This window comes from Lethenteron reissneri, chromosome 3, assembly GCF_015708825.2.
Source record: "Lethenteron reissneri isolate LAM-NWPU_2019-01 chromosome 3, ASM1570882v1, whole genome shotgun sequence".
NCBI lineage: Eukaryota > Metazoa > Chordata > Hyperoartia > Petromyzontiformes > Petromyzontidae > Lethenteron > Lethenteron reissneri.
Genome location: NC_083781.1, coordinates 12,980,225 through 13,007,124, shown reverse-complemented (window position 1 = coordinate 13,007,124; position 26,900 = coordinate 12,980,225). Strand labels below are relative to the sequence as shown.

Here is a 26,900-nt window from a genome sequence, read left to right as displayed (position 1 = left end):
ATTGGTAATAAGTAAGGCATTGATAAGGGGTTGACAGATTTTATTTGAGCATTCGTACCCTTAAGTGAATGTGTAACTTTGCTGAGTAACTTGCAGCTGTTCGAGGACGAGATAGTTTGAGGATGTTGCATGTTTAACTAAGGCATGCTGGCTGGTCGGTTGCTGTCAAATCTGTGGGTTCCGATGTCGATAATCAGAACACATGGTCCGTGTGTGCATATGGAATCTCTTTACGGTACAGCAGAGGGCGACGCAGCAACATCCGTTTGTTGTACTGAACCTCTATGTTCCAACGTCTACGCTTCCCCGGCTTTAATTCGCACTGACCAGCGTCGGGGAGTATGGCCAAAATAAATGCTGCCAACCTGTGCAGAGTGGAGGCCCTCGTCCAGCAGTGGATTGGCACAAAGGGCTGCGACATGTCCACTACTTGGCACATGTATCCCTGTCTCGCGTGCGTTTTGCAATGACAGACAGCAGAGCTGCACGGCGTGCTCGGGCCACGTGACTTTGACCACGTGGCAAAAGTCCAAATAGATCAACAAACATTTTCTCCATAAAAGATCTCTCTTCGCGTTACAAAAAAAGCATAAAGTATCCTTTACACAATCCGTGGGCCACGTGGTATTCTTGGAGGGCATCGTTTCAGGAGCATTGATTCAGCACGAGCAAAATTCTTGGGACGGATTTTGCCTTTCAGTGTCTCATTGGTAGCCAGGCTTTACCTTGACTCAACGCCGGCAAACCGCAGCGCAAGGGGGCATTGAGCTGCGGGTAGGTGGCGGTGGTGCCGTTTGTCGTTCCAAAAGAGTAGTCGCTTTTCAGCGATGACTGAAGGGGGGTGGATAAACAAGCACACGACTATCAGCTAACGACGACCCAACCAGAGATCGGAGCTCAACTATGACAAGACGAAATGAGCTCGTGTGAATGAAGACACGGGCTAAGACAATTTGGTAATTTTATTTGAGATTTGCAGTGCACCGCGGAAAGTCATAAATTGGATATGGATATATCATTCGGGGCGAGTTTTAGATTTTGGAAAAAAAAGTTTCAGATCCCTTTTGCATAAATTATATCATGCAATAATGTCATGTCAGCATAGTCTGAGATGGGCATAAAGTAGATGTCAAATGTTTCCGTGTCGAAGATGAGAAAGAGGATGTTTTGATACTTGGCTAAGATACTTGTACGGCAAGTCCTCGCTTAACGTGTGTTCACACGATAACGCGTTTTCGCAATTACGCGGTTCTTCCACCGGGGAACACTTTGCAAAACGCAGAATGTGTCCGTTACAATGTGGAACGCGCTCGTCACAATGCGGAACACGGCTGTTACAATGTGGAACGCGCTTGTTATAATGTGGAACACGGCCATTACAATGCGGAACGCGCCCGATATAATACGTAACGCAGCCGTTATAATGCGGAACGCGGCTGTTATAATGTGGAACGCGCTCGTTATAATACGGAATGCAGTCGGTACAATGCGGAATGCACCCCCAGCCGAGCGGTGCGATACGGCGGCGTACCCTTCGTTGTTTGTCCCACCCTCTCACCGCGTGTGCGTAGTGATACATCGTAACTCGCACAAACTTTACCGTGACGTTATTAAATGGGAAATAGTTTTGCTGAACGCATTTTTCCGCTATACATCTGATTTGGCTGCCTAAAATAACGTCTTTAGTCTCACGGTCCCTTCACTCGTTACTTTCACTGCACATACATCCACCCTCTTTTGTAGAATGTGTACCACCAAAGTGTCGGTATATGTACTCATGTTGAACAAGCACAGCTGACGCTACTGCGCAACGATTCATTAGGAAAACTTGCTCTGCTGCCATACTCGTTGTATGTGCCTGTTGATGGATTAATGGAAGACAGCAATAGCTGTCACATTAATAAAAAAAAATGTTTTACAGACATCCGAAGGAAATTACTGCTTAAGAATTATACATGAATTTTTAAATAACGGGCAGTGAGAATGCCAAGAAGAACACGGGTCTACACCCTCCTTGGCATGTGCACCCTTGCTGCTCTGGAGCAAACAGCAAGGCTGCCCTCTGCTAAAGTTGCCACCTTGTCCCGTATTTTTGCCGGAGGATCGTCGGCAGCGCTGGGAAATCTGCAAGCCCTGCCGGTACGTCGAACGTGTCCCGGCTTTTTGTCGATTCACGAGTTACGTGGGCGCACTCCCATCTTGTACGGTTGCGGTGCCTGCGTGAACTGATATTTGGGCTCCAGGTTTGGCTTTGAAGCCGGGTCGGGCCAGTAGAACTGAAAGCGTTGCAGCAGAGACGTGAAGAAGAGGAAGAGCTCCATCCTGGCCAGGTTCTCTCCCAGGCACACGCGGGGACCTGGCGATAAATACATGTAGACATAAACTATTGTTATTTCACATCCTTGTACGTTGTGGGAATGCCGTTGGCACGATTGACGCTATATAAAATGAAAGTATTGTTCTTCTTGGTTCTTTCGGTAAAGTCACGTAGAATGGAAATAATAAAATAATAAAAATAAAACATAATTAAATAATTCTCACGACGTTTCGGCCACAAATCTGTCTTCTCGACAGACCTGTTCTTCACCCGAGGACGGCTGTTTGCGTTGTGGCCGAAACATCGTGAGAATTATTTTATTATGTTTTTTATTTTCATTATTTTATTATTTCCATTCTACGTGACTTTACCGAACGAACCAAGAAGATGAATCCCTGCAGTCACGAAAGCTTTAAATCGAGAAAGTATTGTTATCGTTACTTTTTTTTTTAAAACCGTGTGAGCGTACCGGCAGAAAAGACCAGGAAGGCGTCGGGTTTGACGAATTTTCCGCTGCCGTCCAGGAAGCGACCAGGGTTGAACTCATGTGGGGCTTCCCACTGGCTCTCATCAAACAGCACCGATGTAAAGTTCGTCAATACCATAGTTCCCTGTGGTACACGCAACAAAATATATCATTTGATGAGTGCCGACCACCCAGAGTACGGTTGATAACACTGGAAAAACTAACCAACAATCGCGACCGTGTTCTCCGCATTGGAAATTCGGGAAAATAAGACGCACCACAAACTTGTGTCTAGTGTCAATAGAGAAAGTACAAATCTGCTCACGTGCACACACAGCTACCAGATTATGAGACTCGCTCCTAACTTTTGCTTAATATACAGGCGGGAAAAGTGCGTCTTATAATCCGAAGAGGATGGCGCTAGAAAATAGATGCTGTTAATGTTGAAGAAAATAATATAACTTTTAATTCAAACACTGAAATGAAACAAAGATGCTGGCATCGTGGCTGATCGGGGGAGACAGATGACCTTGAGTAAAGAGAAACAGGAAGAAAGCTTAATTATAAATATTCTTTGGGTCTTTCGGTAAAACCACGTAGATTGATCTATCTACTTTAAGTAAAATTCCATTATAAAGTTACTGCAAATTACATTTTAGGATTTTCCAGACTGATTAAAAGACACTCTCGGGCACGAAGGCTTCCTTGCTACTGCGTTTGTGCCGCACAGCTCTCCCGCTCCTTGTCGGGTTTTTACCACGTGGCATTCCATGTCAGAAGTTTCGCTCCACGTGCTGGGAGCTTATTCAGTTCCTGAAGAAGTTTCACTCCGAACAACGTGTGGCACGATGCCGGAGCACATGGAAGGATGGGTTTATCCAGGACAGCTTTCACCAAGGCTCACCACATGAATAGAGTCGGCGAGCGAACAATAAAAGTCCAGCAAATGACTCGCGGTACCTTGGGCAGCAGGTAGTTTTCAAATTCCACGTCCTTCAATGTGGAATGCACCAGGCCGAGTGGCACGATGTTGCTGAATCGTTGGCTCTCGTGGATGACTGCGTCTACGAAGGGCATCTTGGGCCGGTCCTCCATTGCGGGCAGGCGGTCCGCGCCCACGACCTCGTCGATCTCCTTGTGGCAGGCAGCTGCCCCAACAGGCAACGTCACGAAAGGGATAGGGGACGTGCGTGATAGATGATTATATGTAAACAAGGAGGCCGTTGTGACTGCGGAATCAGTAAGGATACTGCATTGTGGAAAATAACTAGGACTACTGTTGAGTGTTTAAATATGGAACTTGATAGCAATAACTTAATCCAAGACACTGTAGGACATTAACCTACGACTATATCCTTTGGATCACACTGAACAATTCGGCAAAATTCAGCTTCCTTTCGAACGTGTTTCACTCCGATTAGTGTTAATCATTTTGCAGGACGTGTTTATTTTAATGGTTATTGCCCCCCCCCCAGTATTAACCAGGGCAGCCACCGAACTCGAACCACGAACAACCTCTGCGACAAGCAGCAAAGCAGCCCACGAATGTGCTGCACTCCCTACCCTGTATGTCTGGGTACGCCATCATGTAGAGCAGGGTCCAGCGCAGGGTCGTGGAGGTCGTCTCGGTGCCAGCGATGAAGAGGTCCAAGGTCACCATGGACAGATTCTTGTCCTTGAAGGGGCTGTTCGGGTCGCCCTTCTCCTGTTTCGAAACAAAGACAAAGATCCCCCGTATAGCCTTTTTTGTTTATATTTCACCAGGTAAGGCCCACTGAGATATGTAGATGTTTTTCAGAAGCGTCCTGGCCATAAATGAAAGCTCAACGAAGTATCTCAAGACGTGGAAACGTATAGAAGCCAAACGCTCTAAACACGTGTTGTTGATTCTAATGCCGAGGGAAAAACCGGAGGACTCACGGTAACTATCGTCAGATTTTTTGTACTCTTCCGCAAACCTTCTCAATCTCCGCCAAGTAGGCGTCGATCAGGTCCCTGGGGTTGCTGGGGTCCAGCGTTGCACGATGCTCGGCAATCTTGGCGTCCACGAGGGCCTGGACCTTTGCCTGCGAGGTTAACATTCTCTGCTGCGGCCCGGGCAACTTGCACAGCACTGGGAATATGTTGCAGATCTGAAGAAAAACAAAACAGGCACCGCATCATCTTACTTCTAGCCCCACTCACTTCCCCCCCCCCCCGCTGCCCAGTCTCACGTCCCAGTCCCTAGCGCACACGCAACGCTCCCCCCTCCCCTTATTCCCCCCCCACCACCACCCACCGCCCTCTCTGATTTATGTAAACCCTTCTTGGTTCTTTCGGTAAAGTCGCGAAGAAGGGAAATAATAAAATAATAAAAATCTAACATAATAAGAATTAAAAAAAACAAAATAAAACATTAATTTTGTTATGTTTTATTTTTATTATTTTATTATTTCCCTTCTACGTGACTTTACCGAAAGAACCAAGAAGATGAATCCCTGCAGTCACGAAAGCTTTAAATCTAAATTTATGTAAACCCCTTAACTCCGGCTTCTCTCCCACTTCAGTAAACATTTCTTGCTCTGGTTGTCACACCTGGTGATGATGATTGCTTGTGTTGCAATCGAAACGTCGTGATTTAATTTATTCATTTGTATTTTTTCACCTACGTGACTTTACCGAAAGAACCAAAGAGTATGGGTTGAGACGTGTATGACGAACCGCTGTGCGGTGCACAAGATGGGGTGGTCACTACGGCTGTTGTCAGCCTGTGATTTTCCACTGCTGGGCAATGGCATGTCCCCCCCCACGCTCCCACCCCGTTCTCTTCCACTCCTGAGTTCTAAATGTCCCGTTGTGGCCTCCAAACCATTTGATTTCATCTCGCTATTCTCTTTCGCCGTCTTCCTTCTTAGCATGTCTGCCCGCTCTCGTTATCACTCCGCGTCAGTTGTTCTCACGACGTGTCCTACCCATTGCCACTTTGATGATTTCTCTAGCGATTTAACAACAGCATTGGTGAACACAATACAGACGTCCCTCGTTTAACGCCCCCCCCCCCCCTCCTTGTGTGAATTCGCAGTTACACATTCATCTTTTAGGGGCATGCTTGACACTTACGCGATGCGTTTCGCAGTTACGCACACAAGAAATAACACATAAAAAAAAATTCTAACTAAAACTAGTTTTCAAAGATTTAAAAAAGTAAAATATATGAATATTTAGCAGGTTAACCAACTCAAATCTCATGGCGTCACCACATCATGGCAGCGCCGTGTGTCACGCGCTGGGCATAGTAATCTGAGATCTGCTGCCTTTGTTTGCATCATGCGTGCCGCTGCAAGATTCGGTTGCTCTTCTTGGAAATCTTTTCTTTCCAAATAACAAAAGAAACGTTACAACCCCTGCACTGATCAGCCCACAGCCATCCACAAGTAGAAGCAGCCCACGGAAGCATTCAACAAGCCCTGACGTTACCCCTTATTCAGTAATCTTTGTAAGTAGTAATCTTTTAAATAAAAATAAATGTTTAACTCCTTATTAAGTATTTTTGTAATGTTAATATTATTATTAGGTATTAAATGCATACGTATTTTGTAAAGTCAACGCTAAAATATGTAAATTAAATATTATTTTTTTTATTCGGAATTGCCATCCCCCTTTAACAATTGTGTGTCTACAGGGAAATAGACTTCATACAGCGCGATTCCACTCACGCGTTGTTTTTCAGAAACGCATGTCACGCGCTTTGCGAAGGATGCTCGTGCTGATGATTTTCTTATTTTTATTGTTTTATTCCGAACATCCATCTCTTTAACTTGCTCTTAAAATATTTATTCCACAGCGTAATAGAAAAATGCGGATTAAATAACAAATAAACTCTCTGTAACTCATGGGAACGGCCGTCACAACTTGAAAATGCATGCTTCTCCCTCGCTTTTGTTAACTTCAGAAGGGGAAACATGCCGGAGACTCGAGGGCTCTGGGAAAAAGCCTCCACTGAGGACCTCTTGCCAAGCCAATCCGTCAAAGTGCCCTGTGAGCAAACGAGGTTGGGGAATCTTTTTGGTTCTTTCGGTAAAGTCACGTAGAAGGGAACTAATAAAATAATAAAAATAAAACATAATAAAATAATTCTCACGCCGTTTCGGCCACAACGCAAGCAGCCGTTCTCAGGTGAAAACCAGGTCTGAGTCGAGGCGACAGACCTGGTTTTCGACAGCGTCGGCTGCTTGCGTTGTGGCCGAAACGTCGTGAGAATTATTTTATTATGTTTTATTTTTATTATTTTATTACTTCCCTTCTACGGGACTTTACCGAAAGAACCAAGAAGATGAATCCCTGCAGTCACGAAAGCTTTAAATCGAGGTTGGGGAACTTACAATAGTGAACGACACTAGAACATCAGTCAAAAGAAAATGTTGACTAACCTGCCCAAGTAGGCCCCCTTGCAGCACCAAGTTTTCCTCTATGAGATGCAGCAGCTCCTGAAAGTCCTGGTCGACGTAGTCAAAGCGGCTTCCGAACACCAGCGAACAGATGATGTTGCTGACCGCGTTGTTAATATTAAAGTGAGGGTCAAAGGCTGTGGCTGCAAAACATATAAAATTCATTCACTTTGGCAGTGGCAAACCTCAGAGTGCAGACACACACACACGTGCACGCGCTTGCATGCGAGTCGATGAAGACACGCAGTGGCACTCTCATCTTATACAGAATTATATATCAGCCAGGAGAGGGGTGTGCTGGACATACCGAGACTGGAGTGGGTGTATAGGAGGGTGGGGTTATCGGCTGTGTCAAAGACTGAGGAAAGATCGAGGAATAATGAAGATTGAGGAGAGGCCAGAATGGGCAGTTTGTTTAACACGTAGGCTTTCATCTTCTTGGTTCTTTCGGTAAAGTCACGTAGAAGGGAAAAAAATAAAAAACATAATAAAATACTATTCTCACGACGAGGATGGCTGCTTGCGTTGTGGCCGAAACGTCGTGAGAATTGTATTTTATTATGTTTTATTTTAATTATGTTATTGTTTCCCTTCTACGTGACTTTACCGAAAGAACCAAGAAGATGAATCCCTGCAGTCACGAAAGCTTTAAATCGAAACGTAGGCTTTCGTGACTATTATCATCCATAATACAGGTGACAGCCAGATTCTCCACAAATCTGGCTGTCGCCTGATGAAGCTAGTTGTAATTACTGGTGAAACGTCGTACTCAGATTGCAAATGTTGTGGCTTGGCTCTCCAACACACCGGTGTGCTGTACTAGTGACGAATTGTCCACGTTCTGTTTACGTGACAACCCTTTCTCATTGGCTGTGTCGGGTGGTGGCGGTTTAACGACACATTTATATCTTTACGCGATCTCACCCAAAAAAACAGTATTACGGATGGGCAGAGTTTGTTAGATGATTCCGTACAGTGAGGAGGGCAATTTCAGTGGAATGGGAAGGGAACAATCCAGATTGTAAATGAGGGTAAAGAGGATGAGATGAGACGTAGTGAGTAAGGCGGGAGTGGACAAGACGTTCAAGAAGCTTAAAGAAGGGAGGAGAGAAATTGGCCGGTATTGGCAGGACTATACATGTCCAAAGGGTTTTTTAAAATGATATTCTTATTGCAGCGTGGAGGTAAAGCTGCAGTACAGTGGTTTGCTTGCTGTAATATGAACGCAGTGATTCAAATTCGATTCATGGCCATGGCTAACATCAGTGGCGAATAATTTCAAAACTGGTCTTGGCCACCCGACCCTTCGCCAACATAGACCGACCATTGTGGTGATGTATGGCCCTCATCCAGCATAGAATTTACAAAAAAAGGGGGCTGTGCATTCCAAACAAAGTGGCACGAAGAATCGACGGCAACCAACCCTCCTGCTTGAAGGTTTCCATGAGGACCTTGGCCTCCGTGAGGATTCTCTCTTCTATGGTTTTCCTTCCGAATCCAAAATTGCGAAGGGTTGACAAAGTAAATCTGCGCTGTCGCTTCCAGGCTTCGCCGTACGGAGCACCTACGATGCCTGCAATCAACCGGCGCAAAAGAGCAAACACAGTCAAATGTCGTACACGACGTTGGAATTTTAAAGGTTTCGTACGCGCACATTCTTGTGTAACGTTTGCATGCTCACGTGTGTTCATAACTCTCGGGTAAAAATTATTATCATCTCTTCCCCCTGCCGTTGTGGTGGAGTCATGTGGCTCCCGAAGCATCGGGCAAAATAAAAGCCATGCCGGGCCATTTTACAATGGGCTCAGAACAAATTTTGATTTAAAGCTTTTGTGACTGCAGGGATTCATATTCTTGGTTCTTTCGGTAAAGTCACGTAGAAGGGAAATAATAAAATAATAATAATAAAAATTCTCACGACGTTTCGACTGCAACACCAGCAATCATCATCAGGTGTGAAATTCACAGCAAGAAAATTTTTATTGTTTTTTTTTATATTAATATTATTTTATTATTTTCCTTCTACGTGACTTTACCGAAAGGGCTCTGAACAGTTTGGGTTTGCTTGGCAATAGTTTTAGAAAGGCAGCATGAAGCAAACAACGGTATATCGCTTGAGCAGAAATTCCACTTACCAAGGTTTTGTTTCATTATTTCCATAAGTGGAATGTACGGTCGATCGGAAAAATCGTGTGACATGAGAACCTCCTTCACGAGTTGGTAGCTGTTCACCACCACCAGCGGCATCGAACCAATGAATATGCTGTACACTTTCCCATATTTTGTGGCCATCTGCACGACAGAAGTGATGTTCAGTTAGAAGCTGACAAACCCGCCATCCACCACGCTATGCGTGTGATCGTGTGCAAAACACAAGGGCTGAGTAACATTGTTTTGGCAAAACTTGGTGTGGTTTTTTTTGCAGTTGTGCTGACTACATCTACGTGGTTTCAGGTTATACCGCGTTGCCTGACATGATGGTCAATGTTTCAAGTAACAGCATTTATTTAATTTCGAAATGTCCAGAATCATAATATTTATTTACACTGGAGGAATCCGATGAGCTATGAAACTCTTTTTCACAGATGTCCAGTACATATAAATGTCCAGTAATGTGATTCAAATATAACAAATATTTACAATTACATTTTACTTACAACAAAATTGTATTGACGACAAAATATGTTATTAAAAGAAAGATATTTGCTATAAAATATCTCCACACAGGTTCAACAGGCGAAGCGAATGCTGGGCCAGGTATTGACCGTCTGGGCCTCATCAGCAGAATCAGGCTTGCTAATCGAGACAACTGTTCTCCCTTCCCAGGCCATCGCCATCTCACAGAGAGCCAAACACGCGGGGCTAATCCAAAGTGTACGACGCAGTCAAGGCTCTGAGCCATGGTGACACAGAGCCGTGCAGATATGGAGAGAGCTGTTTGGTTCTTGAGGGTAGAGGAGGGGAGGGGAGGGTTGAGTCAGAGGAATGTCAAATTGTCATCGTCGTGTGTGTGAACAACACAGGCATCAAAGTGAAAAGGGCATGCATGCATTACCTATCACTGATGGTAGGATGCACACTGCTAAGGGGCAAGGCAGAGCTCAGCTCGAACAGGAACAAAACAAACTGCAAATGCATCAACATTCATAAGCGGGCAATACATATCCTCCACATAACAAAGTATTGTTTTAGGCTTCTTGTCACACAAACTCACATTTATAAAAAACAACACTGCCTTAAAAATAAAAACACACACATATATACAGTAATCGGCATTGTTTCTGGTAATAGCCCTTCGTGCTATGAAGGTCAATTTCCTGAAACGTAACTTGGTATATACTGTACATTATATATGTCAAGAGAGTGTTGTTAAGTGCGTTGACTTTTGTGAATTGTGCTCTGCTGTTTAACAGCAAGTTGATCCTATTTAGTATCAAATTGTCCACTGCGCTATGGTTGCTCCTGATCAGTGCTCGATGTTGCTCCATTGCTCTTTTTTTGCCTCTGATGTTGTATTTATTTTGCCATCACTCTTGCCCAGAACACTATCCTGGGTGAAAGCAAACTAAACAGCATTGCTGGTGAGAAAACTCTCGTACACAAGACTTTGATACTCACCCGGTTCAAACAAAACCAACCAACACTTGCTGACATGGAAAAAATCTCGCGCACACGACTATCCTGACCACTCCTGAATATTCTAGATTTGAAGCTTTCGTGACTGCAAGGATTCATATTCTTAGGATTTTTTCGGTAAAGTCACGTAGGTAAAATAATTAAAATTAATAAAAGTAAAATAAAAATAAAATAAAAATCACGACGTTTCGGAGGCAACACAAGCTTTTATTAATTTTAATTTTTTACCTACGTCACTCTTGAATACTCACCCGGTTAAAAACAAAGCCAACCCGAAGGGCAATTCCAACAATCGGAATAGCCCAGTCCCGAAACCATCCCAGTCTCTCACCTGCTGTAACCCTGCGACAGGATTGCGACCCATCCACATGAAGTTGCCCAACACGGGCAGAATCGGGGGCCCCGTGGGGAAGCGATAGGGCCGCGTGATGAAGATGTTCTTCCTCTGTAGCAGCAGCAGCAGGAGGAGGAGGACGAAGATGAGAAGCAGAGGCACCGAGAGAGCAGGCGAAGCGAACTCGTGCATGGCTCTGCTGCTGTGTTCGCGCGTGTGCTGATGAGACGCGTCTCTTGCGAGAAATAAGTGTGTCGTGTTCACGCGAACGCACGCTACGTTCGCCTGCAGTCTGCTGGCCGAGAATTATCTTGCTGTTGTTGTTGTCAACCCCGCACGCACCTCCGATTAGCAGGGTTGGCTACGTACGGCGTGAAAGAAGTTCAACACACACAGCGTGCATGCAGTGTCACACGCGTTGTACACGAATGGCTAGTGCCGTAGGCGAGTGGCGATCGTCCTCTCTGTGCTGTGGAACACCGCCAGCCGCTTGGCAAGGCTCTCTCTCTGTCTGTCTCGCTTGTTCAAAGTCAGTGTCATGTGTGGGTGGGAGTGTTGTGCGTGGGTGGGTGAGTGGTATGTGTATGAATGTGTGTGATGTGTGTAGTAGTTAGCGATGTAGTGTAGTAGTTAGCGCTACGAACCCGGCGACCCGAGTTCGATTCGCGCTCACGGCCAACACCGGTGACGATTATCTGAACCTGTACTGGGCCTCCCCTAGATCGACTCAGCCTCAAATGAGTACCTGGTGCTGTGCGTAAAAACATTGCCACGAGGGAGACAAAGGCGGCCGGGCGTGGTGCTGGCCACCCACCCCCTCGTGTGCCTTCATACGTGCTACTCGCTGACAGCACTTGCCACAACAGTCTGCACAGGCTACACGGGTGGTCTTTGCCTCTGTCTGTGTTGGGGGAGTGACGTCACCTCCCTGAACAATGGGGAGCAGAATGGTCGTTCTCAAGTGCGAAAGTGTTCACGTTTTAGCGGACCCCACGTGAGTGGGATAAATGCGTGGAAGAGGAAGAAGATGAATATGTTTAATCCTTCCTGGGAATGAAACAGGCGTCAAGATTTTAAAACACCAAACCGAAACCATTTGCAGGGAATCATGTCTGCAGTTAAGCACATGTGGTACTGGTAGGAACCTCCTGGTTACACCAGCCCACAGGGGATTATTGTGTCCGTCGTGCAGGGAGGGGCTGGGTGGGGAGGGAGGGGCTGGGTGGGGGTGGGGCTGGGTGGGGAGGGGCTGGTCACCCCGTGGTGCCCTTATAAAACTCAACGTTTAACCTACTCACGCCGGCTTGTGCCCGCCCTCACAGTCGGGCATATTTGCGGAATACACCACGCCGCCGTTGACCCTGGCCATTGACCGAGCAACCCAACGTTCCTACCAGCTCCCTCCGCAGGAGGAATGTGTTTAAAGTAAAAATTGGTGAAGATTTCGCTTTCAGTGGCGCCCTCTCGTGGTGGCTGGATGCCTTGAGAAACAATCCAGCATTTTCAATCTGTACCTGGGCCTCGTTTAGGTGGACTCGGCCTTAAACACGTTGCGATTCCTCCACTCATGTTGATGACTGGCTATACCAGACGGAATGTTTCATCTCATGTATTCCGGGAGAATGTCAGTTCTGGGTCACAATGTCATTTTTGGGGGGATTAACGGTAATGAAATGAAAACTACCGGGAAACCAAAAAGACGACCGGTTTGCCGATAAGTGGTGAACCAATTATTTGGTGATACTGCATGATTTGGTAGTGGTGCCAAAAGCAGAAATAACAACAAAACCTCATCACATTAATAGGGGTTTCCCCTTCTTTCTGGCAACAAAACTTAAACCTTTTTACAAGGATTCATGTCTGCATTAACCACAATACTTGCAGTCAAAATGCAAACAAATCACACTATGATAATATATATGCATTGTCCTTGAAATTGATTGGTCCACACAAAGGGACGGCTTTCTTTTGAGCCTCGACCAAATTGGTGCTCGACCAGAGGACGCCAAAAGGCGTCCACAGCTCAAAGACAACGCTGCACCATCACAGTAATGGGGGCTCGGGGTGAGCATCTACATCATTAGACCTGCTTTGCCAAAGGAGGTCGGTGGTTTTGCTTGAATCGACCCACGTGCCCTGCCAGTGTTTATTAGCGAGGCCCTCTCTGTATGACATGGGGGGATGGTGGGGGGGGGGATAGTGGTGGGGGATAGTGGTGGGGGGGGGATAGTGGTGGGGGGGGGGATAGTGGTGGGGGGGTGGTAGTGGTGGGGGGGGATAGTGGTGGGGGGGATAGTGGTGGGGGGGGGATAGTGGTGGGGGGGGGGATAGTGGTGGGGGGGGGATAGTGGTGGGGGGGGATAGTGGTGGGGGGGGGGATAGTGGTGGGGGGGGGATAGTGGTGGGGGGGGGGATAGTGGTGGGGGGGGGGGATAGTGGTGGGGGGGGGGATAGTGGTGGGGGGGGGGATAGTGGTGGGGGGGGGTCAATTAACTTCCGCTTCCGGTCCACATCTGACCCCGCCCCCTTCTAAGTCGCAGCTTCCGGTTCCGTTTCCCGCCTCCAGCTCCTCCACGAGGCCGCCATTGTACAAGCAGCAGCAGCAGCAGCCAGCGGCCCGCTACAGACAGCGTGAAGCAGCAGCAACAGCAGCAAACAACAGCAGCAAACACCATGGCGTCGTACGTGCGCGTTGCGGAGGACGAGGGCGAGGAGCCGATCGAGATCCCCGCCGAGGAGGACGGCACCGTGCTGCTGTCGAGCGTCGCCGCGCAGTTCCCGGGCGCTTGCGGCCTTCGCTACCGCGCGGGAGAGGGTCGCGCCCTGCGCGGCCTGCGGCTCGCAGAGGGTGCGCTCCACCCGCCAGAGCCCGCGACCTGGGGCATCCACGTGTACCTCGTCACCTTCCCCAAGGGTGAGAGAGCGAGAGAGAGATGGAGCGAGGTAGATGAGAGAGGAGCGGTTTTTTTACGTTTCGGTGATGCGCGGTTTGTTGTTAATGTCGGCCATGTGGATTGCCTCGTTACATCCTCCCGCCATGGCGTAGAGGGTTTAAACAATAAAATATCTCCCTTGTAGCCTTCATAGACTTGGGGTAAGTGCTGTTAGCGAGCACCTATGTAGCACGGCACACGAGGGGGGGAGGCGGCAGCACCACGCCCGGCCGCCTTTGTCTCCCTCGTGGCGATGTTTGCACAGCGCACGCCACTTACTCGTTTGAGTCGAGTTAAACGGATGCGGAGTGATACCTAAGAGTACGATATGCATTTGTATTGCGATTCGCAGCAAGCAACTTGGGTTTGCTCGGAATATTTTTTTTAATTTGCGGGACCCAGGTTACGCTCATCTTGGTCTCTTGCAAATTTTGTCATCGAGCCCCATGGTGAATAATGTGCAGTCTCCACCTGTTGAATATTGCCCGAAACGCAGCCTATTTTTTCCCTTTTAAGGCCACAGCGATTTTGAAGATCGTGAGTTAGCTATTTGTGCTTTATGCATAATTTTCAACGCAACATCACGAGATGACTTGCCTCTTGAGTACTGGCGTGGTTTAACAAATTCACTTGACTTTAAATCGTCAACCTTCCCCAAGGGGGGGGGGGACCAGAGTTTCAAAACGTGTACAATTGTACACAAATTTGCAATGTGTACCGAGTATCGTACCCAAAATGTATATACAATTTGCCGAAAACGACTGCAATTATACATAACAATAGGTCGACAACTTGTACCTCGCCACTGTTCCCAAAGGATAGGAGATGTTATACGGGAGGGACTTGTGCACATTTAATAAATAAGCAACGTGTATCGTTTTTTGTTGTCATAGTTGTGAGAATTATAACAGCAGTGTCCTCGCATTTGCGCAGAATACAACTCACGAGGTAACTCCAGCACCTCGCGGTGTTTCTCGAACACGTGTTCCGGGGGGGCTATCAAAGACAATATGCCTCGTGTTGTCTTTACAGGCTGGGGTTTAGTGACGTTAGCGAGCAGCTTTGAATGCCTGTAGGGGGTACACGAGGCAGGGTACAATGCACAAGGTGGTGGAGTGTGGCCAGAATTACGCCCGGCCGCCTTTGTCTCCCCAGTAACGATTATAGCGCACATCGCACCAGGCTCTCGTTTGAGGATGAATAGACCTCCGGAGATGAGGGTTCCAGAATGTTCATAAAATCGTTACTGATGTGGGCCCTCATCAGGAAATCGAATTCGGTTGCGCCTGGTTCGAAGCGAACAACACGCGTGCAATATTACATTGCAAACGTCATAATATTAATAGAGTTTCCAAATTACATTTTATAATATTTATATTTAATCGGTAGTCTTTGTACGCGACGTCTTTGTGCGTGTGATAGGCCTCGTGTTTCCGCTCACGTTGTAGCGCGTGGCTCTGGATTTCCCCACGGCCTACGCCCCGAATCCACCGTGTGTGTGTGTACAAGTTGCCGAGCCACAGCCTTCAACGTGTAAACCCTCTCGCGGGGAATGCATCTGCAAGGGCGTTGAAGCGAGTATAGGCGGGGGCTACCTCGTATGTAATTGTTGCAAAGGCGATCTTGATTTAAAGCTTTCGTGACTGCAGGAATCCATACTCTTGGGTTATTTCGGTAAAGTCACGTAGGTAGAAAAAAGTTACCGAGTTTATTTAGGCATAAACATGCGACACACCATCGGTTAACGATGGATATGTTGACTATTTGCACTGCACCGTAGCTCAAGCAGTCGCTCATTTGGTTTTGTGTGTGCGTGCGTAGACAACAAACGCAAGATGGATGAGAGCGATGCGTGGAACGTGGCTAAGATCAAGCGCTCCGTGCAGAAGACGTCCGACCTCATCGTGCTGGGGCTGCCGTGGAAGTGCAATGAGCAGGACCTGAGGGATTACTTTACAGAGGTTGGGGACGTGCTCATGGTTCAGGTACGTTCCACTCGCGGGACAGAGAGATGGTTGAATTGGACATCCGGAAAATGTGTACAATTTGTGGTCCTGGTTTTTTTTACTTCCTCTATTCACCAAAATGTGTCCTAAAACCTAGGGAATGCATTTGCAAGTTGAAGGTATTGACTGCGAATTAAAGTGAGCTTGAGGACACGGGTCGCTAGCCTTTACACCGCCCGTGGTTTTGAACGATGGTCACCGAGAAAGGGAACATCGCGGAGATGAAGCGGTGAAATCCGCTCGTTGGTGTCGGCTGGATTGTCGCATCACTGGACCTAGCGGTGGATGAGTATCCTGAAAGGCAGAAAAAACCAAGAAGCATTTAACGGCTGTACTATACTGTCAAACTCAGTCAGACAAAAAAAAACTATTAATATGTTTTGGCAGGTTCTTCAGGCTGATCAAGTAGAATGTTACTTGAAAAAAATTCCATTGCAAATCAAACTTTTGTTTATTGTTTTATCACCCAAAATCCAAAATTACAGCACGTAATATATGGAGGTTCCTTTTGCAAGGCACAGATCATGGAGCATTTACAGGTTTGGTTTTAGCGAAAATACGCAAGGCAAGAGTTCCCCCACGCTCATTTTAGTTTAACATCTAACGATTCCTCTCCTTTGCAGGTTAAACGTGATGCCAAGTCTGGAACTTCGAAGGGGTTTGGTTTTGTCCGCTTCAGTGAGTTCGAGAGTCAGTTGAAGGCCATCTCGCAGCGGCACTTGATTGGTGGCCGCTGGTGCGATGTCAAGCTGCCCAATACCAAGGTACGTGGGAGTGCGCGTGCTTATTTAGCAGAGCTAGGTGGAAAAGGTGTGTGGATTTGGTGTGAGAAATTGATTGTGGAACTGTATGGGTCGTTAGGCGATTGTGGATACTTGGGTTTGGCAATGAGTTGCGTAAGCGTGCGTTTGATTGAAAACATTTTTTTTGGTACCGATGCAGTTTATGGAGTTAGGTGTATGACTATGAAGATGCAATTGCCTTCTGGTGATACATGCGTTGGCCTGAGTGGGTCTAATTTGGTGCGATTTGCGAATGTGGGTGTGGGTGGTGTTTTATTGTTACGATCCTGACGGTTGTGAATCCTGGTGCTGTGTAGGTGTGATAATTGTACAGATGATTGGTAGTGTTTGGAATGTGTCTTTTTGGTTTGTGTGGTGGTTGAGCTCCCTGATTTGGATGATGGCAGACTGCAGCCTTGCTGATGGCAGATTTACAACTTTGATTTGAAATGAGAAGTTGCAAACTGGTGTTCATTGCTTAAGTGACGCAACATTGGCTTCTGTTGCTCTGTTTGAGTTGACGGGGGCACATTTTTTGTCGTTTTGAAAGACAATTGAAGAACATTGGCTTATAGGAAGATGCAACCAGAAAACAATCACCTGTTAAAGACATGTACACCTCGGCCGTGTTCCCAAGCGTTGTTGGACACCAGTTTGAAGCTGTGACAAAAATACTTGGAAGATCGGGTCAAGCTTGTGTAATTGTGGCACTGCGGTGACATCACGTCCATGTGTTTTAACACAGTGCAGTAGTGTTCCAGAGTGCGTAATGACGAATTGCTTGACCTGTGTAACTTCAAAGTAATTTTCTCTACCACCAAACATTTTCAAGCACTTTTTCAACTTGGGGGCACACCGAATTGAAGTATGCATCTGCGTAATAAGACCCATTTGCCATTTAAGGGCTGTCTTCACCTTAAATTATTATACATAGCCACCATTATGCAGCATCAATGGGGTCACAATGTTGTGGGCAAAGAGATGGAGTCGCCTTCGTGGTGGTTAGCGGTCAGCAGAAGCACTTCGTTATTAGTTGAAACACCATTGTGCGAGGCGACGGCAGGAATATAATTACCTGGGCCACATCAATCGGTGTAACTCGCTCACATATTCTCCGAGCAAGGAGTAGTGGCCGCGACTTTTCTGCATTTTTTCAATTGAGTGATATTTTACAATGCATTTTGGATTATAAAGTGTATCGGCAACTGCATTACAACATGCTCATTCATCAGTGTGGTGTGTATAGATAATTGTGTTGGCCTATAAAAGTACGTGTAATAGTATGTATATGTTATATATATTTAAAAATGTAAGTGATACTTGTCGAACTAAATATACATGCCGTATAACTATAAAGGGTTTCACAATATCCTATAACCTAACATTTTAAATATGTTTAGTCCTATGGTTGTGCATCTTCATTTTGTAGTAGTTTGTATGTGGCTGTCAGTGTGGTTGTATATGTGACTATTAGTGTGTAGGTGTGTGTATAAGTGTGCGAGTTTGTGTGTCTCTTTGTATGAGTGAGTGATAGTGTGGGTGTGATTACAAGTACAGTGTGCGAGTGCTTGAGTGTGGGCAAGTGTGTGAGTGGTGTGTACATGAGTGCGTGAGTGCAACTGTGTGAGTTTGTAAGTGTGGGTGTGTTAGTTTATACGAGTGTGTTGGTGAGTTTACAAGTGTGAGTGCGTTGGTGTACGTGTGCATACAAGTGTGTATGCGTGTGTATGAGAGTGTGAATGTGAGCGTTTGTGCGTGTGTATAGATGTGATGTTTTGTGTTTATGTGAATGTATGTGTCGGCGTGAGTTTGTTCGTACCCATGTATGACATTTCATCCAAAGTATGAGGCTGCACAAGTTAATGTTTATAGGAAACTGGCTGACCCCATGGCAATTATGATATTGAGTGGTGTAATCTTTTATATTTGTTTCTTAACAGGGTTTGAAGAAGTTATTTGCATTCATTTGTGAAATAACGTGTATTTGGTTTTGCCTGTGTGTGTGTGCGTGTGTGGGTGTGTGCGTGCGTGTGTTCGTGGGTGTGTGTTCGTGGGTCTGAATGTGTGTGGTATGTCGTGTGGGGTGGTGTCTGATATGTGTGCGTGCGTGATGTGGGTTGCGTATATGAATGTGATTACAATGTTGTGAGTGGCGTGTGTGCCAATCTATGTATGCCTTCTTGTTGGTGGTGTTTTGTGTGTTGTGTGGCATGCTGTGACGATGTGTGTGTGGATCACTGGGTGTGGTGTGTGGTCGTGTGGGGTGTGGTATATTGTGTGAGTCCGTATTGTGGTGTGTTATTGTTGGCGTGTGGTGTGGGTGGTTCTTGTATTTCGTATGGAATGGGCTTTGGTGTTGTGCGCTGTATTGTGTGGAATTGTGTGTGGGGGTATGGTTTGCGATTTGGGGTGTGCATGCGTGTGCTTTCGAATTTTGTGTGGCGTGCTGTGTGTTTGGGTGTGGGTGTGTGGTGTGTGTTTGGGTGTGGGTGTGTGTGGTGTTTGGGTATGTGTCTGTGTGGTGTGTGTGTGGTGTTTGGGTGTGTGTGTGGTGTTTGGGTGTGTGTGTGGTGTTTGGGTGTGTGTGGTGTTTGGGTGTGTGTGGTGTTTGGGTGTGTGTGGTGTGTGTGGTGTTTGGGGTGTGTGTGGTGTTTGGTGGTGTGTGTGTGTGTGGTGTTTGGTGGTGTGTGTGTGTGGTGTTTGGGTGCGTGTGTGTGGTGTTTGGGTGTGTGTGGTGTTTGGGTATGTGTGGTGTTTTGGTGTGGGTGTGGTGTTTTGGTGTGGGTGTGGTGTTTTGGTGTGTGTCTGTGGTGTTTGGGTGTGCGTCTGTGTGGTGTTTGGGTGTGCGCGTGCTGTGTGTGCGTGTGTGTGCTGGCCGTTGCGACGTGGTCGCCACGGGTGTATGAAATGTACATATACAAGCAGCAGCAGTCGGAAACGGGTTTCCACAGCAAAAAGATCTTTGTGGGCCGCTGCCCGCCTGACCTTACCACGGAGGACCTGCGGGCATACTTCAGCCAGTTTGGAGAAGTCACCGACGTCTTCATCCCCAAACCTTTCAGGGGATTTGCCTTCGTGACTTTCACAGATGAGCAGGTGGGTTGGAACTTCATACACTTCACCTACGATCAAGTCTCCCGGAATTGCACCCAACTTGTCAGATCTCTGTAAGATTAGCATGTTCTAGCCTGGATAGTGCTTGGATGGGCAGCCGTCATGCATTAAACGGGCATGATAAGCTGCCCGGCTACATTGTGAGTAGGGTGGCAGTTGAGTAAGATTTGTTGTACAGTGGTACCCCCCCCCCCCCCGGAGAATCGAACTTAATAAGTTCTAGATTTGAAGCTTTCGTGACTGCAAGGATTCATAGTCTTAGGTTTTTCGGTAAAGTCACGTAGGTAAAAAATCTAAATCAATAAAAGTACATTTACTTGATACAGCTGTCGGGCTGTGGCGGTTCCACCTGAAGACGGAGGCTTGTGTTGCCTCCGAAACGTCGTGATTTTTGTTTTATTTTACTTTTATTGATTTTTTACCTACGTGACTTTACCGAAAAACCTAAGAATAAGTTCCAGAAGGCCATTCGAACACCGATTTGTTCGAACACCAAATTCATTTTCCCCATAAGAATTAATGTTAATGACATAATTGGTTCCAGACACAAGAAATCGCTCAAAGCATTTTTACACGAAGTTTACAGTAATTACATGCATAAAACCATAAAAAAAACCAAGAAACGCAATAAATAAATAAATGGAATAAATGAAATAAATGAACATTGAACTTCACTTTACCTGTAGTAAGGAGAGTTGATGGCTTGAGATGAAGGTGGTGAGGAGGAGGTGGTAAAACCTTTGTCTGGGCAAGCGTCATGCACGCTGGCCATACGCGTCTCAGCCGTACAGGTTCTTTCAAGTCGCGATTGCCCGTTCGACCTCCGAATTTCATTCGGTTTCCGGGACAAAAAATGTTTAGAAATATCGTTCGAACACCGATTTGTTTGAGTTCTGGTGCGTTCGATCTCCGAGGTTCTACTTTACTGGTTACTTAGGTCCTCACGTCTACGCTCACTGCCCTTGCCATCGCACATGTGGTGGGGAGGGGGGATGTCCTCTTGCAGTGGAATGACACAAGGCCTGCTGCCACATGCTTATGATTATTTTCATCCTTTTCTTTTTCAAATGACCAACCTAGATTATTTGGCTGCAATACATTTTCACGTTATAAGCCGATTGAGCTCTCATTTGTGGCCAGGCCGCTTCTGAACAAGAACTAAGAGCTCAGTGGGCTTTTACAGTCGAGTGTTAGATTATTTATTTGTAGTGATTTGCTTAACTTTTCTAAAACATTGCATTGCTATTATTTTTTTTGTATTGTAACTTTCTGACCCATGCCCCTACTGGACATCTGCTTAAAAATAGCTTAATAGCTCATCGGATTTCTGCAGGACAAATAAAGATTATGATTCTGTTATGACAGGAAAGAGCCTTACATACTGGTATTCGGTCACATTTAAAATATACACGGATAGAAATGTTAGCGTCAGCGTTGAAATAAAACAAAATTGTTAAATTGATTCAGGGTGTAGGGGAACACTTAAGCCTTGCCGAGTAGGACATGGGTTCGATTTCCTGGTTCTCTGGTTTCTTTACACGGCTGAATAACAAAAAAGTGCACTATGGTGTACCTGGTTTTTGGCCAAACACCCCAATGCTGAAATAATACCTGCAAATGACTCAATGGGGGTTACACAGCAGCAAAATCGCCCCCCTTCCTGCAACATCTTGGCAAGACCCTCCTGAAGCTTTTTTGAGTAAACAAGTTTCATCATATTAATAATAATACACTAATGTCAAACTACATTTAGATGTTGAGGTGCTTCGTAAAAAAAACTAATTGGAGTAGCTTTTTGGATTTGCCTTATAAAGTTGATACATTGCTAAACTTTTGTTGGATGTTCCATGTGATTGTTGCTATTTGCTTATCGCCCCTCAATCATATACACTTAACTATGCAGTCCCAGTGATGTGGAAACATGCAAAAATGTACATGCACAGCAAAACATTCTAGTTTCTCAAGTATTAAGAATGTTAAAATATGCATGACAAAAAGTTGTGCAGTTCCAATATAAAGGCATAATGTTGCACACATGAATGATATTAAAAAACAATATACATATTTTTTAAATGTGTTATGTGTGTGCGTGCGTGTGGATGCATTGACAGGTGGCAAACAGCCTGTGTGGAGAAGACCTCATCATCAAGGGGTCCAGCATTCACATCTCCAGCGCCGATCCCAAGGGCAGCAACAACGCCATGGGGAACGCCAATCCAAACTTCTCGGCGCTGGGCCTCAATCCGCAGCACCAGTCGCAGTCGTTCACGGTCAACACTGCCGCCCTTGAGCAAGTGGCGCGCTACGCAAACTTCGGCTCTTCCAGCGGCAGCTCGAGTGGCAATAACACACCCAGCAACAACTACGGTTATGGCTACGGCTACGGATATGGGAATAACCCCTTTGGTCCGTTCACGGGGTCAAATTCGACGTCGAATGCCGCCCAGTCCAGCCACGGATCTTCGTCCTTTAATCGCGGTGGAGGCGGCGGCGGGGGCGGGATGAACGCCGCGGGGAGCGCGTCAAATTCCTCCAGCCTTGGCGGCGCAGCAGGAGACGGGAGCATGAATCCGCTGGGCTCGTTCAATCTCAGCCCCGCGGTGATGGCTGCCATGATGCAGAGTGGTTGGAATATGATGGGGATGTTTCAGGGGCAGGGGCAGGGTCAGGGTCAGGGGCAAGGCCATGGCCAAGCGCAGGCTTTGGAGCAGTCGCAGGCAAATAAGTCTGGGGGATATGGGGCGAGTGGGGGGCAGGGAGGAGGTGGCTATGGGGGGTGGGGTGGAACTGGAGGTTCTACGGGGAGCGGAGCAGCGCACGGCACCCAGTCTTATGCCTCCTCCAGCTACGAGGCCAAACCACATGGCTGGTAAACGCTTCCTTTGTGTACCTGCTTAACAACAGTGTATGCATTGTAAAACAGTGTGATACATTTTAGGATTATTTTTTATTGCATCAGTTTTTTTAATTCTGTTAACTTCTACGTGTGTGTGTAGTGTAGCGGTTAGTGCGCTACGCTACGAACCCAGGAACTCAAGTTCGATTTTTGATCACGGCCAAAACCAGTGACGATTATCTGAATCTGTCCTGGGCCTCCCCTAGGAAGACTCGGCCTCAAATGAGTACCTGGTGCGGTGCATAATCATCACCACTGGGGAGACAAAGGCGGCTGGGCATGGTGCTGGCCACCCATCTCCTCGTGTGCCGTGCCGGCCTTCATAGGTGCTCGCTAACAGCGCTTGCTCCAACAGTCTGTTAAATTGTCTGAGCTGGAAAATAAAATTTGATCTTTTTTTTTGTGAAGTCATTGGTGAGATCATCAGTGCCTACACTTGACCCATCTTCATCATCGCAGTTGTCTAGATTCGGTGGTGTCCTCTTAGCATTCTGACGGAGCCACAATGCAAAAGTAATACATTTTTATAACAGTATCGCGTGTATAATTACCTCACACGCAGCTCAAGAATGGCATAGAGCGTGATACATTTTTAAAACGGTGGTTGGATACCCACGTGCAAGCCGCCATCTCGGCCACCCCATCGCCCCCAACATCTCTTCACAGCCAGCGGAAGAACGGGAATGGTGACTTGCCCCCCCCCCCCCCGCCAGGCAGTCTATAGCTTTGCACGTCAACATCATCTAGAATGTAACGCTCTTTCTCGCCAAGAGGGACAATTTGGACTTCCACCAATCATGGTGGTTGGCTGCTGTTGTCACGATGCCCCCTCCCTTCCCCGCATTGTTGCGTGGTCAGTTTTCACTTTTCCACAATATAAATCTGATGGTAATTTTCTAGAACCGATAGATGGAGAATGTGTTCAAAAAGTTGCAAGTGTTATATTCTTCACAGTACTGTTAAGTCACGAAATAAAATGTGTTTTGGGGAAATCGTTCATTTGCAAGAACATCATTTTTACGAGCTTGTTGGTGAACGTGCACCTTTCATTAAAGTGGCGTCCTGTTTTTGTTTTCGTGGCCATGTTTTTTTGGCAACGTTTATTTCGCTTATCGGGACATTTTGTGTGATTTTTTTCTCGACGAATTTTTCTCCCATTTTTTTTACTGGTTGTGCTCACGATGTCATTCCATAAGATGGAACCCATTTATCTCTTAGTGCATCCCTTTTGTATAGGACTAGCTGTACTAGCTCGGCTTCGCCCGGGACTTGGATTCACCACGCCTGGCCGCCTTTGTCTCCTCAGTGGCCATGTTCACACCACAACAATTACTTGTTTGAGGCGGAGTCGACCTAGGGGAGGCCCAGGACCGGTTCAAATAATCGGGAATCGAACTCGGGTCGCCGGGTTCGTAGCGCGGCGCGCTAACCACGACACTATGCGTTACGCTTCCACATGCGTGGGTCACGTGACAGATGTGACGTCACAGCTCACTTGCCGTGCAAAAAAAATCTGCATTATTGAGCTCCCCCAAAAAAACAAATACAAAAGTGTATTTTTATAATTTTTGCATGGTGTACAGTCTGGAAAGTACCCACATGGAAAATGTCCAGTTTGTTGCATGTTGGGAAGTACGCTAAACATTTTAAACAGACACATTCACAACTTTGCCTTTTATATATATATGGAGATGGAGATATACCACGGATGGGTATCACTGAGCTACCTCTTGAGAGACCTAAATGTTACATCTGGTCCACTTGGGGCAGTGGTTCTTAACCTGGGCATGGCACATTTTTTTAGAAGGTAAATCGTTGAAACACAAATTCAGGACGGGCATGTATGTACAACGAGGTTTCATCAAACCCTGTATTTGCTAACATACTTTTTTACGATTGAGAACCAAAGGGGGTGGGGGGTACAAGGCTGCAATGAAGGTTAAATACTGACCTAGAGAAACGCTTTCCCATTACCGCTGAGATTAACATTCATGTACCGTTAATTATTTTAAAAGTGCCTTGGTTAAGGCGCTATATACATTTATTTAAGGTGAGATGAGAGTCGAGCAATACATTTGATATCTTGAAGCTGGTATTTAGCCAAATTATATTACATCTTTGGGTTTTTGAGTGCAGTAATTGGTCACCTGAGATCAACTCTGCATTCGAAAACCCATTTGGTCCTAGGAAGTTGCTTGGATTTGAACCAAGAAATCTCTGGTGCCACCTCTGCACTGACCTGATCCACACTGCAAAACCAGTCAAATCTAACAATGGAATGTTGTAGTATATTAGTATCCTATGCATGCTCAAGAACGCTCAGCTTTGCAAATAATACAAAGCAACAATAAAGTGTTTCAAAACGAAGCGGTAGGACATCACGTGCAAGCCATGTTGACCATAACCCCCAACATGAACGAGTGGAAGAACGGGAAGTGATTTTTAAATCCTTTATATTAAGTTCACTTGCTTGCTTGCGCGCTTACGACCGTGCAAATCTTTCGGTCGTGTTTTAACCCACTTCCCGAGATCCAATCGAGCTGACATTTTGCACATAGACTCGTTGGCGTGACAATTTTTTTCCAAAATTTTACACTTTTTAGGACAAAATATATTTAATTACCAATTGCTTAATGGTGCAATGCAATCATCTGACCCATAGGTGGCAGCCATCTCAAGCCAGAGGACGAGAGGACTCTAGCCGCCACGCATATAAAGGATTGAAAAACTTAGCTTTTACGGGTTAATTTTTTCCCCCTGCACCCGAGCCCAAAGCTTTGTACAGCGGTGCCCAGTGTCTCAAGCTTTAGCTCATAGACGAGTTGGCCTCTCCAATCTCAATGGTTTGCCATTCCCACAATGTCCTTTGTTCTGCCACACGGTCAGCTCTTTTAACAAGCTTTGACCAAACGCCTGTACATTTCCAAAGTTTATAGCACATCCAACCAAATACTGGTCTTGATTTACACAAGGTATGTCATGTGCTTGGTCAGTGACAATTCCATGTATTGAATTGCACGCAGTAGGTTCAGGCTTTTTTTCCAGCCACTTGAGGCTTTATTTTCCACATTGGCTTGGCAAAATAATTTTTTCCACAATGTTACCACGCCCGTCCTCAGCTTTGTCAGGAGAATAATACTGGTAGGAACCTGGTTACACCAGCCCACAGGGGATTATTGTATCCGTCTGTCCATCGTGCATCCAAAAATGGGAGGGGTGGGGCTGGTGGGGAGGGGCTTGGAGGGGAGGGTTGGGCTGGGTGGGGAGGGGCTGGTCACCCCGTGGTGCCCTTATTAAACTCAACGTTTAACCTACTCACGCCGGCTTGTGCCCGCCCTCACAGTCGGCATATTTGCGGAATACACCACGCCGCCGTTGACCCTGGCCATTGACCGAGCAACCCAACGTTCCTACCAGCTCCCTCCGCACGAATGTTTTATTTGGAACTCCCAGAGTAGTGCAAATCTTCACGTTGAGAGCACGGTCCACCAAAACGACCATTGGAACTTAGATATGAAAAGTAAACCTTATGTACAAGAGAGGTAGCCACTTAGCCACCTGCCCTGCTACAGAGAGTAACCGGGAAACGAATGTAACAACTTTAAAAAGACACATTGTTCAGTTTCCAAAGCATAGACTTTATTAACATCTTCGCAATCGTGGGTGTGAAGGGGCACGTGTGTTTCTTGACTGGCTGTTAGGCAGAGGTAGAAATAAAACCTCTAAATGCATGTGAGTTTTTCGCATTGCTGGTGCAATGTGTAGATATGCGAGCGCTGTAGGTGGATAACCAGTGAAAACTTGCATATGAATTTGTACTTGGAGATCAGCAATTCTCTGCCCATGAAACATTACCCGTCATCTGGGGTTGCTGTGAACCACAAGTGGCTGTACTTGTGTTGTATCAATGATGTGACAGTTGTGGCCTGGAAGCAAATACTTTGGGCATCAATATGGCTGAGATTTTGCAGTTTTGCCGTTTGTTTGGG

General features: G+C 46.3%; 2 protein-coding genes across 4 annotated transcripts; one reads left to right on the top strand and one right to left on the bottom strand.

Annotated features, from left to right (window-relative positions):
* Nucleotides 1-947: 947 nt before the first annotated feature.
* LOC133347001 (cytochrome P450 2D15-like) lies at nt 948-12,027 on the bottom strand. Its single transcript, XM_061558877.1, has 9 exons — nt 11,178-12,027; nt 9,346-9,502; nt 8,634-8,783; nt 7,193-7,353; nt 4,742-4,915; nt 4,347-4,488; nt 3,744-3,931; nt 2,787-2,928; nt 948-2,356 (listed from the first exon to the last, which is right to left on the bottom strand). The coding sequence occupies exons 1-9, from the start codon at nt 11,370-11,372 to the stop codon at nt 2,172-2,174; spliced, it is 1,494 nt and encodes a 497-aa protein (XP_061414861.1). The 5' UTR covers nt 11,373-12,027; the 3' UTR covers nt 948-2,171.
* A 1,707-nt stretch (nt 12,028-13,734) lies between these two features.
* Nucleotides 13,735-23,483, top strand: LOC133346981 (TAR DNA-binding protein 43-like). 3 transcript variants are annotated; one of them, XM_061558864.1, is made up of 5 exons: nt 13,735-14,094; nt 15,935-16,098; nt 16,743-16,883; nt 19,833-19,997; nt 22,127-23,483. In XM_061558864.1, the coding sequence occupies exons 1-5, from the start codon at nt 13,854-13,856 to the stop codon at nt 22,886-22,888; spliced, it is 1,473 nt and encodes a 490-aa protein (XP_061414848.1). In that variant the 5' UTR covers nt 13,735-13,853; the 3' UTR covers nt 22,889-23,483. The 3 variants fall into 3 exon arrangements, with proteins under 3 accessions (XP_061414848.1, XP_061414839.1, XP_061414831.1); XM_061558855.1 differs by having other exon boundaries at nt 13,736-14,094; nt 19,827-19,997; XM_061558847.1 differs by having other exon boundaries at nt 13,736-14,094; nt 19,824-19,997.
* The last annotated feature ends 3,417 nt before the right edge of the window (nt 23,484-26,900 follow it).